This window comes from Mirounga leonina, unplaced genomic scaffold (genome assembly GCF_011800145.1).
Source record: "Mirounga leonina isolate KUSES-001 unplaced genomic scaffold, KU_Mleo_1.0 Mir_418, whole genome shotgun sequence".
NCBI lineage: Eukaryota > Metazoa > Chordata > Mammalia > Carnivora > Phocidae > Mirounga > Mirounga leonina.
The window spans coordinates 12,803,899-12,817,634 of record NW_023270739.1 but is presented as its reverse complement, the minus strand read 5'-3'; the positions used below and the strand labels follow the sequence as shown (position 1 = coordinate 12,817,634).

General features: G+C 50.7%; 1 protein-coding gene and 1 pseudogene across 1 annotated transcript in view; one reads left to right on the top strand and one right to left on the bottom strand.

Annotated features, from left to right (window-relative positions):
- NUAK1 (NUAK family kinase 1) overlaps window positions 1–6,519 on the bottom strand; it is a 72,142-nt gene extending 65,623 nt beyond the window's left edge. The window contains exon 1 of the mRNA XM_034987675.1: window positions 5,936–6,519. Coding sequence (XP_034843566.1) covers window positions 5,936–6,205 — 270 coding nt within the window. The 5' untranslated portion in view covers window positions 6,206–6,519. The remainder of the gene's footprint in view (window positions 1–5,935) is intronic.
- Window positions 6,520–12,068: 5,549 nt separating this feature from the next.
- On the top strand, window positions 12,069–13,498 carry LOC117998480 (annotated as a pseudogene).
- The last annotated feature ends 238 nt before the right edge of the window (window positions 13,499–13,736 follow it).

Below are 13,736 nucleotides of genomic sequence, written 5' to 3'. Positions count from 1 at the left end.
GGGAGGTTTAAGACAGTAAGGCCGGGCTTACCGGCAGACAAGGCACCCGGCCCCAACCCTCCTCTACTGCTACTTCCCAGGAGGAAGTGAGATGTCCTGCGTGCTGTGGGTGCATTTCTATCTGCAGGCAGGGAAGTGAACCAGCTGATCCCTCCAGGCCTGCTAGGGCTTCCAGAATCTGAGGCTACTCGAGGAACAAAGAACTCAGTGTGTGTCCAGGTGGAGAGCTCCCTGACTTGATTCATTAAAACAGACTCATGGCCCAACAAGCAGACAGCTCTCCAGAAGCAGACACATTAATGCGGTTCCGATCCTTATCTTCTCATACCTCAACTCTTGCGAAAACCTCCAGGCTAGCCTCCCTGCTCCAAGGCAGCCCACCAGACTGCTGGGCTCAGAGCCCCACTGAAACCAGAACCCAGCCCAGCCCATCCAGAGGAAGAGATACGGTCAAGGTCTCCGCATTCACACTACTGGCGTCCAAACCCTGGCCCTGCTGCTGCGTGTGACCTTCACGGTCTGCAACTCAGTTTCTTCATCCAGGAAATGGGATAGTAACAGGCACATTATGACAATTAAATCAGTTCATATGTACCTGGCGGTGTACCTGGCCCATGTTATAAGCACTCAGAAAGTATTAGCTGCTATTACTATTATTAAATATTGTTATTACTACCCCATCCTATCTTGCCAATCTTGCTTCCCACTGCATCCCAGCATAAACCCTGCATTCTAAGTGATCTGGCCTGCTCACCCTAGAATCCCCTTTGCCTGAAATGCCCCATATTTCAGTCTTCCAAAACCCAAATCAAGGATCATCTTCAACATCATCAGCCCTCCCTAATCTTCCAGAATGCCACAGCCCTTTGTCTCTATTCCTTTCCTGAACAGTGCAGAGAAAACCGCCCCCCAGGAAAAGAATCACCCCATGGCTGGCTGGTCTTCTGACACCACGAGCAAAGTATCATGCCCAAATCCAGAGGTCACCGGTTGTGCAACATAAGGAAGGTTCTCCATTTCTCTAGCAGCAGTGGGTTTCGAAACAGACCACGTGACCCTCCAGCTGTATGACCTGGGCAAGTTACTTCACTTCCCTATGCATTATTTTGCCCATCTGTTCAATGGCTCTAACTCGAGTGCACACCTCTCGGGGTTGTTGTGAGTGTTAAATGAGAGATGTCTGGAAAGCAGTTAGCGTAGCGGGACACCCACCAAGCTTTCAAAAGTGTCAGCTGGTAGTAATCAGAGTAGCTGTGGCCATACGGGGAGGGGGTGTCCCTGTCCAGAATCGAACGCAATCAAACAAACTAAGCTTCGGTAAGCTACATTCCAAGTGGACAATCACCTGATATCATCCAGTCCTGTACCAGGCACTCAGACCAGGTAACTGCTTACTGCGTCTTCCACCAGATGGGTAGTTCCGTGGGCCTCGGTCACTCCTGTGTCCCAGCATTTTAACGTGGAGAGCAGCATACAGGAGATGGTAATAAATCTGGTAGCCACACAGAACTAGTTCAATATCTGTAAGGACATTTTATCTTGGCTACTAGACTACAAGCTCCTTAAGCGTGAGCATCACGTCTTGCTTTAGTAAAGATTTATTAAATGAGTGATGCAAAAAATACCAAACCGAGAATCAGGTTGCTTAGACCCAGCTCAGTCACTGGGTCATTCTGGAGGATTAGGGAGGGCAGATGGTGTTGAAGATGATCCTTGATTTGCGTTTCAGAAGACTGAAATATGGGGCATTTCAGGCAACCCCAGAGAAGTCCCTTAACGCGTCTATGCTTTATTTTTCCCATCTCCGGGATGAGAAGTTTGTACCATGTGTTGGCCAACGCGTCTTACTCCCTGAAACTGGGTCTGGGTCTTCAGTGCAACATGGCCCTGCAGATGACAGCCATCTGGCTCAGCAGGCCAGCTTACGATATGATAGCACCCCTCATTTGCAGTGAAGCAAGGCAAGGAGTAACTTTGGGCCAGTGCTTAAAACACCCATTTTTGGTCAAATCAGTTCCTTTGCGGAGTGAGGATGCCCCATCACCCAAGCTAGAGCTCTGGTACCCCCAGGCACACCAATGGTAAACTGGGGGCACACTCTGCCCACTGGTCCTGCACCTCCCATGCCAGACCCGCCCAGAGACCTCACCTCCTGCTCATACCACACAGCATCCTGCTCACAAGAGATAACCTGGTGCAGAGGGAAAGTTGAACTTGGCCCTTGGCGGGGAGGTGATCACATGACACTGCTCCTCAAGATGTTGTTTGTTTTGGGGTTTGGGTTTTTTGGCAATAGTTTGCACAGCCTGAAGGTCCGGGCAGTTTGGCTCAAAGAAAATGCATGCCATGTTATGCCACAGGGGCTCTACTCAACAACGGCCCTGCCCAAAACTGTATCAAAACAGAAGTTGTGCAAGAAACAAAGCCCAAATTCAAGGCTTTAGAAATGCACGCAGATCCTGTCAGAATCTGGCTGATGGTCTTGGCTTCTTATGGGTGCACTTTTCTGCGAACCTCGCATTCCTTAATTCACCTAAAAAGTGGGTTCTTTCCCCTACCATTCTCTGAGTGATAGCATGCTGATTTTCCAATGCACCATGTCTCTCTAATGGTCTTAAAAATCTAAGGGAAAGTCTACGTGAGGTGAGAAAAAAAATTCTGCTAAAAGAAGGAACTAAACCAGCTAATTTCGCCTCTTGAGGCTTTCCATCGATTATTTTATTTAATTATTACACAAGTCCACGAAACTGGTACTATCGGTAGCCCATTTTACAGATGAGGGAGCTGAGGTTTCAAAAAGTTACAGAGCGTGCACCAGCTCACGAAGCTAGTGAAAAGTTGGGATTTGAATGTCCGCCAGGGCTCTTAGCCCTTCTGCAAGAGTGCTTCCTTGTGGGGTGTGTTAATCTCTGGAACAAGCCACTTGGAGTCCTTGTGTCATGGACACCCTCCGGCAGTGGCCACAAACCACATTTGGGAATTCAGAGAGGAGTGTGCCTGGACTAGGCCAGGCCGAGGGCCACTCCAAGCTCCTGATCCTGCAACTCTCTTCAGAAGTGGCTTTCACAGAACACAGAAGATGATGCTGCGTGGTGCTCTGTTTGATTCAGAAGGCCCTTCCAGATGTACAATTAAAAGCCACAACATTTTCATTTTTAAACACTTCTCTGCCTCTGAGCTGCTTTCAACGGGAGTGCTGATCCCACAGCATCTCATGCCCGGGACGCCAGCCACCAGCGCTGGCAAAGCGGCTTAAAACCCCTCCTCCTCTTGAGAGGTGCCATAAAAGACATGGCAATGAAAAAGACAAATGCCATGAAAACGTCACTTCGGAATTCTACCCAAAGCCCGAAAAGTCAGACCTGAGAGAGCGCTCTCTCGATTCTCCTCCACCGCACCCCGAAAGCAAGTGATAGCTATTCACTGCATCCTTAGAACCAGAAGAAAACTCCCAAGTTCATACTTCAGATGATAATGTCTTTCTGCTCTTGACAGATTCTGAGTCACCAAGTGCTGTACAGGCGAGAACAACTTGCTGACCAATTTTTTTGGGTGTTTGTTTTATTTTCTGTTCAGCCAGGCACAGGGAATTTTCCACCTGACAATTCCTGTTTCTCACTTAAGTTCTTACACCATCTGTGAGCACTGTGCTCAGCAGGGGGAGGACTCAAGGCCAAGGAGGGCTTCCCATCACCAAACCTCAGTTTTCCCATCTGGTTAATGCAAGCCTTTCACCAGATGATTCTGCTAAGGTTCTCAGCTTATCTATGGAATAGAAAGCAGTTTGAGGATTGCCAGCTTCTGAGCCTGGATCTGCTACCAGATTTAAAAATCTTTACATAATTTTTTAGTAAAACAAGAGATCTGGCTGAAATTAATAGCACAATGGGCAACGACCAGGGCTGGACAATAACAGAGCAGGACTGGAGTCTGCTGGCGGAGAAATGAGCCTCTCCCGTTCTCAGGGCGCCCCCTCGTGGTCGTTCGACTAAATCCCGACGGAATGTTCAGAGTTTCTGCAAATAAAGGGAAAGACACCCACCAAAAGAGAAAGGCAGGCTCCCGTCTACTGATGCAATCCCTTTCACTCTAACCTCGTCTGTGGATCAGACAGCGAGACGAATGCCTGACAGGAAGCCCCAGTGAAACTCAGAAAGGTGTCTGCCATAGACAAGATTTCATTCTTTCAAACAGTTGGTGGCAGCTCCCCAGCATTCAGGCTTCTGTGTCCCCTGGCAGATCCCAGACACACCCTTGCCACTCAACCCCTCTCAAGCTCACATCCTCAACCTGCAGCTCCGACCGCGTCTGTTTTTCATTATTACGCTTTCCAACTTCCCAGCGCGATTCTTCAACAGCTATTAAGACAACACGAGCAAGGAGCTAGGCTTAGTTCTTGCTTTTTCAACATCCAGCCTGGGGAATATCACCTCAGAAGAAAAGCATGAATGAAGTGCACGTTTCTCAGCCTCTTCTTCCGCAGACCTGAAAGTCTGTTCCTCAAAGGACATCTCTACAACCATCTCCTCTTTAAAATGCTCAACCTACAAAAAAATGGCACCTGCCCAGAGTGAATTCTTAACTACTTGCTGGCTATCAGATTTGTTTATCGGAGACCGCTTTAAAAATACAATGTACAATGTCTCAAATTTCCAATTAATCTATGAACGATTTCTTTTTTAAGCTATAGAATACAGTTGGATCAACCCAAACAGTGAAGCTTAGGATGAGGGAGTTATCCAGGTATCCAAATATTTGAGAATTCGGGGCTAAACCTTCTGATTGGGGCCCCATTTTCTCCATAGAACGGTCCCTGTACAGATTGAAAAGAAAATTACCAACATCAACCTACCTACCACTTCATTCAACAGTTCATTTTGCTTTTACCCTGTGGTCATTCGTTAAGTTTATAAGCAACCCTGGGCCCCGAAATACCCCAAAAGTGCACACGAGGCATACCATAATTAGTTCCTGACTTTGGCCCTAAATTGATTAAAATACATCTGATATGCTTCAAATCAAAGAACCATGTTAATTTTCTGCCACACACCACACAAAATCTTTCTGCAACAGTCAGTCACTTTGAACCCAACCCTCTGGCCACAAGCAGTGTGGATTTCAAGGGCCTGTTCCCCAGAAAGGAAAAGGACAACAAGCCAAGTTGGGGACACGCAGAGACCCCAAGGTACTCCAACCGCTTCCAAATGGGGCTGGGACCCTGGCAGGGTTTCAGCTGTCACAAAGAGTGGGGCAGCTGGCCCAGTCCCCTAAAGCAATTCAGCAGCCCTGCGACCAGGACCTGAAAGGCAGTGGGGTCGCTGCAATTCAGCATCTGTGTGGCTACCCATGCCCTGGGCATTTCAGTCCTCCCCGAAGCAGAGGTGAACTGTCACAACCCTCAGGCATGCAGTAGTCTTTATTTTTGCGCCCTAACCTTCTCTCCTAAAAAACAGGCAGGAATCCACCCTCCCTTGCAACTACAGCAGCACCGGGGTGATGGGGAGTAGGAGTGGGAGGGTGGGGGTCGCCTTCACGTACAGGACACGGGACTCCGGGGACCAGCTCCCTGCTGAGGATGTGGGTCTGTTCGGAGTTAGAGCAATAAAGCATTCCAGGGCTTGGTCTGAATGCGTGCCCGCGAGGGAGACCTCCACGGTCCCAACGTTTGCAAAGTGTTTGCAAATCATAAACACTACTTGGCTGCTGGGAGAAAAACCCCCAAAATATGCGCAGACAGGATGTAACAAGTGTTTCGAGGGAGAGACACGCCTGAGTCCCGGGGAGCTGGGGAGAGAGTGAGGAGTCTGTCTGGGGGTTCCCGGGAAGCCCCTCTCGGACAAGAGAGTCTCAGAGCCCCAGCCCCCCGGCCGGCGCGCCCTCGGTCCGCAGCCCCGTCTGGCCCTCGCCCCGGGGGGGGAGGGGTTCCCCCACTCACCACTCGACCCGAAAACCTCTCGGTGGCCCTCTTGACTTTGCCATAGGTGCCTTTGCCCAGGGTCTCCTGCAGCTCGTAGCGATGCTTCAAGTTGTGCTTGTGGTGATGCCGCTTCACCCCGTGCGGCTTCCTGGGCTCCGGGGCCGCCGCCGCCGCCGCCGCCGCGGCGGGGGCTGCGGTGGCCCCCGCCACCACCTCCGGGGGAGAGCCCGGAGCCCCCGGCCGCAAGTCGGGGCCGTCCCCGGCCGCGGGAGCAGCGGCCCCCTCCATGTCGGAACGCAGGGCGAGCCGGGCTGGAGAGGGCAGGACTGGGCACAGCGTTCGCGGTGTCGGGGTCCCCGCCGAGGAAGCCGGGGCGCGCTCAAGGTCGCCCCCGCAGCATTGGGGAGGCGGCCCGATCCCGCTCGGGCTGCGGCTCGGTCACTGGCGGCGGCGCGGACTGCACATCTGGCGCCCCCGGCGCGCACGGTCCGCGCACCGCCCCCCGGCCGCGGCGAGCTGCGGAGCGTCGGGCGAGGTGGCGGCGGTGGCAGGGGAGGCGGCGGTGTTTGCAGGAGGGAGGGGAGAGGGGAGGCTCCGCGCGCAGGCGGGGGAGTGTTATGTGGGGCGCCGCGCCCCCCGACCCCTCCCCGGGAGGACGCACAGACGGGGCGGGGGCGGGGGCGGGGGCGCCGAGCTCGGCCGGCCCCCGGGGGCGGGGAGCGAGGGGCGGCGTGGCCGGGGCTTCCCCACCTCCCCGCCGCCACCCGGGGCCCGGGGCCACCCGAGCGGGGAGGGGGATGGGAGCGTGTCGCGACTCGCCCTTTGTGCCGCGCGGGGTAGGCCGCAGCGGCGGCCGGGGGGGGGGGGGGGGCTTTGTCCTCGCTCGGCCGCGACCCGGACCGGAGGCTTCCAGGCCGGGGCGCCCCCCCCCGGGCTCGCCCGCCGCAGCTACCGCGGGCCCGCCGTCGCCGCCGTCTCCTGCTCCGGCCGCTCGGCCTCCCCGCCTGCTGGCGCCCGGGCGGCGGCGGCGGCGGCGGCGGCTCGCCGAGCCCCGGGGCGGGAGAAGCAGGAGCGCTCCGAGCCGGAGGCCGCCGGGACCCGCTCGCGATCCGGCCGGGGGCGCCACGGGCCTGGGCACCCCTTCATTTTGTTTTGGGTGTCGCCGCGGCCGCCAGGCCGGAGACGGGGGAGAGGCTGGGGGAGGGGAGCAGGGCGGGTGTTGGGTTACAGGCGGTGAGTCACGGCCCCTCCGCCGCAGTGCGCACCCCTCCCGCCCAGCCGGGGCTGGCACCCCGCCTCCGAGGCCCCCTTCTCCGGCTGGGGCGGCTGCGCTCCGCGGAGGACCCCGAGAGGGGCGCCTCGACCCCGGCCCCGCGCCCCCGCCGAGGAAAGGCGGAGGCGGGGAGGAAGAGAGGCCCAGAGGCTGAACCTGGGGTCCGCCGCCGGACTGCCGGCCCTCCGACACCAGCCGGGACTCTGGCCGCCAGGGAAGGGAGAACAGTTGGGGGCGTGGAAGACGTGGGGCGCCCACCCTGTCCGGCGACGGCTGCCTTCGGAGGTGGGCGAACCGGGGACCTCAGAGGGAGCAGGGCCCGGAGCCTTCTGAGCAAGAGGCGACTTGCAGGCCTCTTGGCCCCCTTGGGCCTTGGGAGTTTTCCTCGAACTGAAAGGCCCGGATCCCGGAGTTGGTAAGGGCGCCCGTACCCCACAAGTTGAGGGTCAGGCAGGAAGGGCGTCCGACAGCGGTGAAGCAGCGCCCCCCCCCCACCACCACCACACAAACTCCTTCTCCTCGGGAGCTTCAAGGCAAGAGAAAAAGAGGCCTTAGGGAATTTTTTTTTTTTTTTGTAATGGTGCAGTAGACTGGGATAGGAAGAGTGAGGTATGAAGAATGTCTGGTGCCTGGTTGGTCTTTACTTTTTCACCAGGGCGCCCCTCTCGACCTTCCTCTGCAGCTCTCAGGTCCATCCCTTCTGCATTCCTGCTGTCTTCACTCTTGTCTCCCCCTTATCACCTTACCCTGGACTCCTGCAACAGCCTGTCCTGCCCGTCAGCCCCCTCCCTGCTGCTAGAGAAATGGCCTAAAATGCTGCCATCATCATATCCCCCATTTCTGTGCCTCTGCCACACTCTTGTCCTTATCTGTCCTAACTTCTCTCCTCCGGATGCTGACATAAACCTCTCTCTGCCCCTTCCTGCCTTCTCCAAGAGCACACTGGTTATGCAATAACCAGTGTGCTCTTGGAGAAGACAAAGGCCATGTCTATTCAATTCCTATGCTGTCCACAATTGTAGGGCCTCCCTGCCCCCATCCTGAAAGTGAATTCTTTTTTGTTTTGTTTTGTTTTGTTTTGTTTTGTTTTGTTTATAAAGTCTGTAGACATTGTGCATATAAATTGAAGAGTTGGGGTGAGCAAAGTGTGGGTTGATTCTGGCTCCCCGGTGGATAGGCTGTGTGACCTTGGTCAAATGACTTAACCTCTCAGCGCCTGTTACTTCTCCTTAAAATAGGGAATAGCAGATCTGTTTTACAGGTGAAAAGACTGTGTCTGTAGTGGGAATTGAAACTATTCACCAAATATTTCCATGTTCTTTCCCTCCCGAGGGATGTGGTAGGAATCCACTACCCTATATGACTCACTTAGGCCAATGGAATGAGAGCAGAAGGGATATGCATTGCTTTCAGGGAGAAACTTCTAAGGGCCAATGGGCAATCCCAAAAGTTCAATCTTGGCAATCTTATGTTGTCAACCATGGAAGTGCAGCAACAGAGCCTCCCCCAGCCAGCGCAGGGCCCTGTAAAGATGACTGAGCAAGCCCAGCTAGCATGCATTAGAAAAGTAGTGTGAGCAGATTTTAGACTTGTGTTGTGTTAAACCAGTGAGATCCGGGGGTTGTTTGTTACAACAGCGTAATGTTGCTTATTCTGGCTAACAGTGTTGCTCCTAAATGCTTGGGACTTAATCGGTATTTGTTGAATGAATAGCATTCTGATACTATTCTGATATTATTCTGATACTATTTTATGATAGTATCTGATACTATATGATAACAATAAACCCTCTGCTGTAAGGTGGCTGTGATAGTCCCTATTTTCAATTAAGGACACCATCTCAGAAAAATTAAGTAGTTTGCCTGAAATCGCACAAGTCATAAATAGCAAGGCCAGGGTTTAAACCCTACCTGTGCAGTTCCAAACCTCATGCTCTTCCTCTTCTACACTTGCCATGCCACATCTCCTTAAATGGGAAGGATGGAAACACCCAGTACAATGCCTGGCACACAGTCCTACTCAAGCACTGGAAGTTCCTCTCCAGACTGAATTCCTATAGCATTTATAATTGGAACCACACTTAAGCACAATATTATCATGCATTATGCTCAAGTGTTTTCACATAGATAAAGCATTTCCTCCGACAAGATCCCAGGCTGCTTGATTAAGAGCTTGAGATCTGGTGTCAGACTGCCTGAGTTCAAATCCCTATTCTGCCACTAGTAATTGACCATCTTGGACAATTCTTTTCCCTCTCTATGCCCCCCTTCTCTCATCTTCAAAATGGCAGGTGGTATTAGGGGTGCTAACAATAATAGGCGTGAGGGCTCTTGTGAGGATTAAGGGATATAATATATGCACTCAATAAATCATGGCTATTAATATCATACTTGTTTTTATTATACTTATTCTTTATCTTGCATGACTCCTACTGGCATTGAGGCAATTATAAGCCATTTAATCATATTACTTACTTGATTAGACTCTGATTTCTGGCTTCATTCTCATTACGGGACAGAGGTACTAACATCTGAAGTTAGAAACATGACATCCACACTGCCCTACAGCTCATATTTACATAAGGCTCATTACTTGTTCTTTATTACACTTTTCTATTTTCAAAGCAATTTAAAAGAAAGTATGCTTGCTTTCTTGAGAAATATTTGTTCAGAAAACATAGTAATACCAGTGTCCTTTATCCACCATCTACTGTCTGCCAGGACCTTTATATGTATTGCCTCTAATCACCATCATAAAACCGTAAGGTGGACGTTATGAGCCCCATTTGGCTGTTAAGAACAGGGAGCTCAAAGAGGTTAAGGTGCCTATGACCGGGAAGTAATTGGCCGAGTCAGAATTGGAACCCAAGTCTCTGACTCAGGTTTTGCTCCAACCCCTATTTTAAGCTGCCCGACATTCCAGTTCATATCAATGAATGCCTGTGCTTTGGTTGACAATCATTTTCCATTTTTCTAGATGAGGTTTTGGAAAGCTACCTAAGATCGTGACTTTTCTTTAAGAGAGAGAGAGCGTGCACGCATGCGTGTGAGTGGTGGGGGAGGGGCAGAGGGAGAGCAAGAGAGAATCTTAAGCAGGCTCCACACCCAGCACAGAGCCCAATTCGGGGCTCAGTCCCACGACCCTGAGATCATGACCTGAGCAGAACGAAACTAAGAGACGCTTAACTGACTGAGTCACCGAGACGCCCCAGATTGTGTCATTTCTAACATAAGTATATTGTTTGCTAGACATCTTACACTGAAGAACCACCTGAGAAGGTACATATTCTTCACTGTGGCAGAAGACTGCTAGCTAACCACCAAATAGTCATGTTTGTCTTTCCACAGGGGAGCTGACAGACAGTTGCTCAGCTGGGGATGTATCTCCCAGCCTCCCTTGCCTCCAAGCCTGGCCACGTGACTAGTTCTCTCCAATGAAATATGAGCCAAATGATGTTCACTTCTTCCTAGGCCGGGGTGTTTAAAAATTGCCTAGCAGGAAACCGAGGACTCCAAGGCACCAGAGGATGGTGGAGTCACTAGATAAAAGAAGCTCGTGTCCCTGAATCTCATTGAGGAATAAAGCCACCCTCGGGGCAGGACATTGGACTGGTCCATGAGTGAGAAATAACCTTCTATGAAGTCCCTGAAATTAGAGGGTTTATTTGTTACAACAGCTAATACTGCCCTAATACATACAGCTTACACTAAGTCTGTATTTACGTAGGAAAAGCAAAATGGAAGATGATCACAACCATCTGAAGAGTTAGAACCAAAAATGCCATGTGTATGTTTTCTGTCTACTTGCTGACTTAAGGAGAAAGCAAATTATTTCGGGCCAGAATTTTTCTTTTAGTTTTTCCTGGATTACATGTGTCAGAGATCAAAACAGAAAGCTGTGTTTCTTCCCCAGCTGAGCAGCTAGAGAAACAGTTAGAAGGGTGGTTAGGAGCCTAGTTTCCAGAATCAAAACCAGCTCGGTTCAAATCCTGGCTCTACCACATTCAAGGTGTGCGATCTTGGGTGACTCGGTCTTTGTTTCTCTGTTGTCTCACCTTGCAGATGGGGACATTAATAATGCCCCACTCAAAGGGCTTTTGTTAAGGATTGATTGAGTTTATGCAATAAAAAGCACTAAGGTCAGCACGAGGTAGTGGTGACACCCCATAAATGTCAGCTGTTATTATGATTTGCCACCTTCCCTATTCTACATTACATTCTATTTTGTGCATGCAAGGGTACAAGGGAAAGCCAGGCACAGAATCATGAACAGAATCAGTTGCTCTTACAAAAGTTCAACCAAAATAATCCAAACTGAGCCTTCATTTGCAATATGTCTCATCTATTTGGTGACTGAGAGGGCAGAGGACCCCGCTGGGAAGGAAGAGCATCAGTCTGGGCATCCACCATAGTATGGGGACAACCAACAAGACAAGACAGGGTTTCTAGCCTCTGCTGTCCCCAGGGGATGCCACCCAGGGCAGGTGCCTTCACCTCTCTGTGGAATGACATCACCAGGCGAGATGCCGTCTGATGACCCTTGGGGCTGACAATTCCTGATTCCTTTTGGAGATGGCAGTTTCACACTCCTTGCACGTGTCTTCTTCTCCCTTCTTTTCCCGCATGGGCAAGCAGATGACTTCCAGCAGTTCCATTTGCTTTGTTTTCTCTGTCCTAAACATCATACTGAAAAAATAAGATAGCTTCTCCCTGAGGGAATAAAACAGTGGGGAGGCATTGGAAGGTTCTTTTATGGAGAAAAGAAACCGAAATGTGATCAATTCCCCATCCACAGGAGAAGCACTGGCAGGACTCCAGAGCGGGAAACAACACCTTCCCACCCCTGGAAAGGGTGACTGCCAGAAAATCGAGAGTAAACATGTCCCATGCAGGGACACACTGGGGTCATGTGAGAGAATAACTCTAATTGGCTACAATGGAAGAGTGTGGAGGTTAAATGGGGGGGGGGGTTCCAGGTGGTGGTGGGGGATGTAAAGAGCTCATTTCCTCATGTTGCTCCCTGGATGGGTGAATGCACTCAACCATATTAGCTAAGTGCTTACCATGGGCCCATCACAATTCTAGGTACTGGGGATACAGAAGTGAACAAAAACAAAGTCCCCGCCTTCATCAGGTTTACAGATAAACAGTGAGCCACGGACAAATAAATCTATTATCTGTCAGGTAATGGTAAGGGCTGGTGGGAATAGATCAAGTTAAAGAGGCAGAACACATTGAGAGTGGTAAGGAGAAGACTTTCTGACAAGGTGATGTGTGAGCAAAGGCCCTAAGGAAGCGAGTGTGTGTACAGCCTGGATATCTGAGGGATAATATGTACATCTGGGGGAAAAGCCTCCCCAGCATAGAGACTCATAAGTGCAAAGACCCTGAGGCAGGAATATGCTTGGCATGTTCGTGAAACAGCAAGTGGAGTGAAATAGGGGAGAGTAGTAGGCGTTGAAGCCAGAGAGTTACTAGAAGACCAGATCCTGTCGGCTCTGTGGAATGATGAAAGAGCTCTGGGTTTTATACTGAGGCAGGCAGGAAGCCATTGGTCGATTCTTTTTTTTTTTTTTTTTAAGATTTTATTTATTTATTTGAGAGAGAGAATGAGAGACAGCACAAGAGAAGCAGACCCCCCACTGAGCAGGGAGCCCGATGCGGGACTCGATCCCAAGACTCCAGGATCATGACCTGAGCCGAAGGCAGTCGCTTAACCAACTGAGCCACCCAGGTGCCCCAACTGGTCGATTGTGATTAAAACAGTGACATCCTCAGAGCGAGTGTCTCGCAGGCTGTAGGAGGAAGACAGCAGTGGGGTAGCGCGTTACCCAGGAGGAAATTAAGAAGGAGCCAGAGAAACTGATTGATCGGGAGAAAATGTGCCCGCTGCTGCTGCGTGTTTTCACCACCAATTAACAGCCGCCACCACCGAATGGACGAGTTTTCCCGCGGACACGTACCGTCCAGCGAGCTGCAGAGCTACACTTGGATGGATGCAACTTTGAAAGAGTTGACTAGTTTAGTAGAAGAAGTCTACCGAGAAGCTAGAAAGAAGGGCACACACTTCAATTTTGCAATTGTTTTTACAGATACTAAAAGGCCTATCGAGTAAAGGAGATTGGCAGCACCATGTCTGGGAGGAAGGGGACTGAAGGTGGCAGAAGTTCCAAATAGGAGACTATCTGGACATAGCAATCACACCTCCAAATCGGGCACCACCTCCTTCAGGGTGCATGAGACCATATTACATTTTATTTACTATTTCTTGAATTATTTTTCATTCAGTTATGTAAAATAAATTCTTTTTCTTCCTCTCATCATTTCCATTAAGCCTTCAAAGTCTAAATAAACAAATTGTAATGCGTCTATCTAGGAATTAGATTTGTCTGTGTTACAGTATGGATATTAATAGAAAGTCCATGTTTCTGGTCGTTCTATAAAATACGAAGAAAAGTGCTCTTAGCATCCTTTGTAAAATTGTATTGTTAAATACATGTGTGCAATCAAAGAAAAAAAAAAACAGTGACATCCTCAGACTCAGATT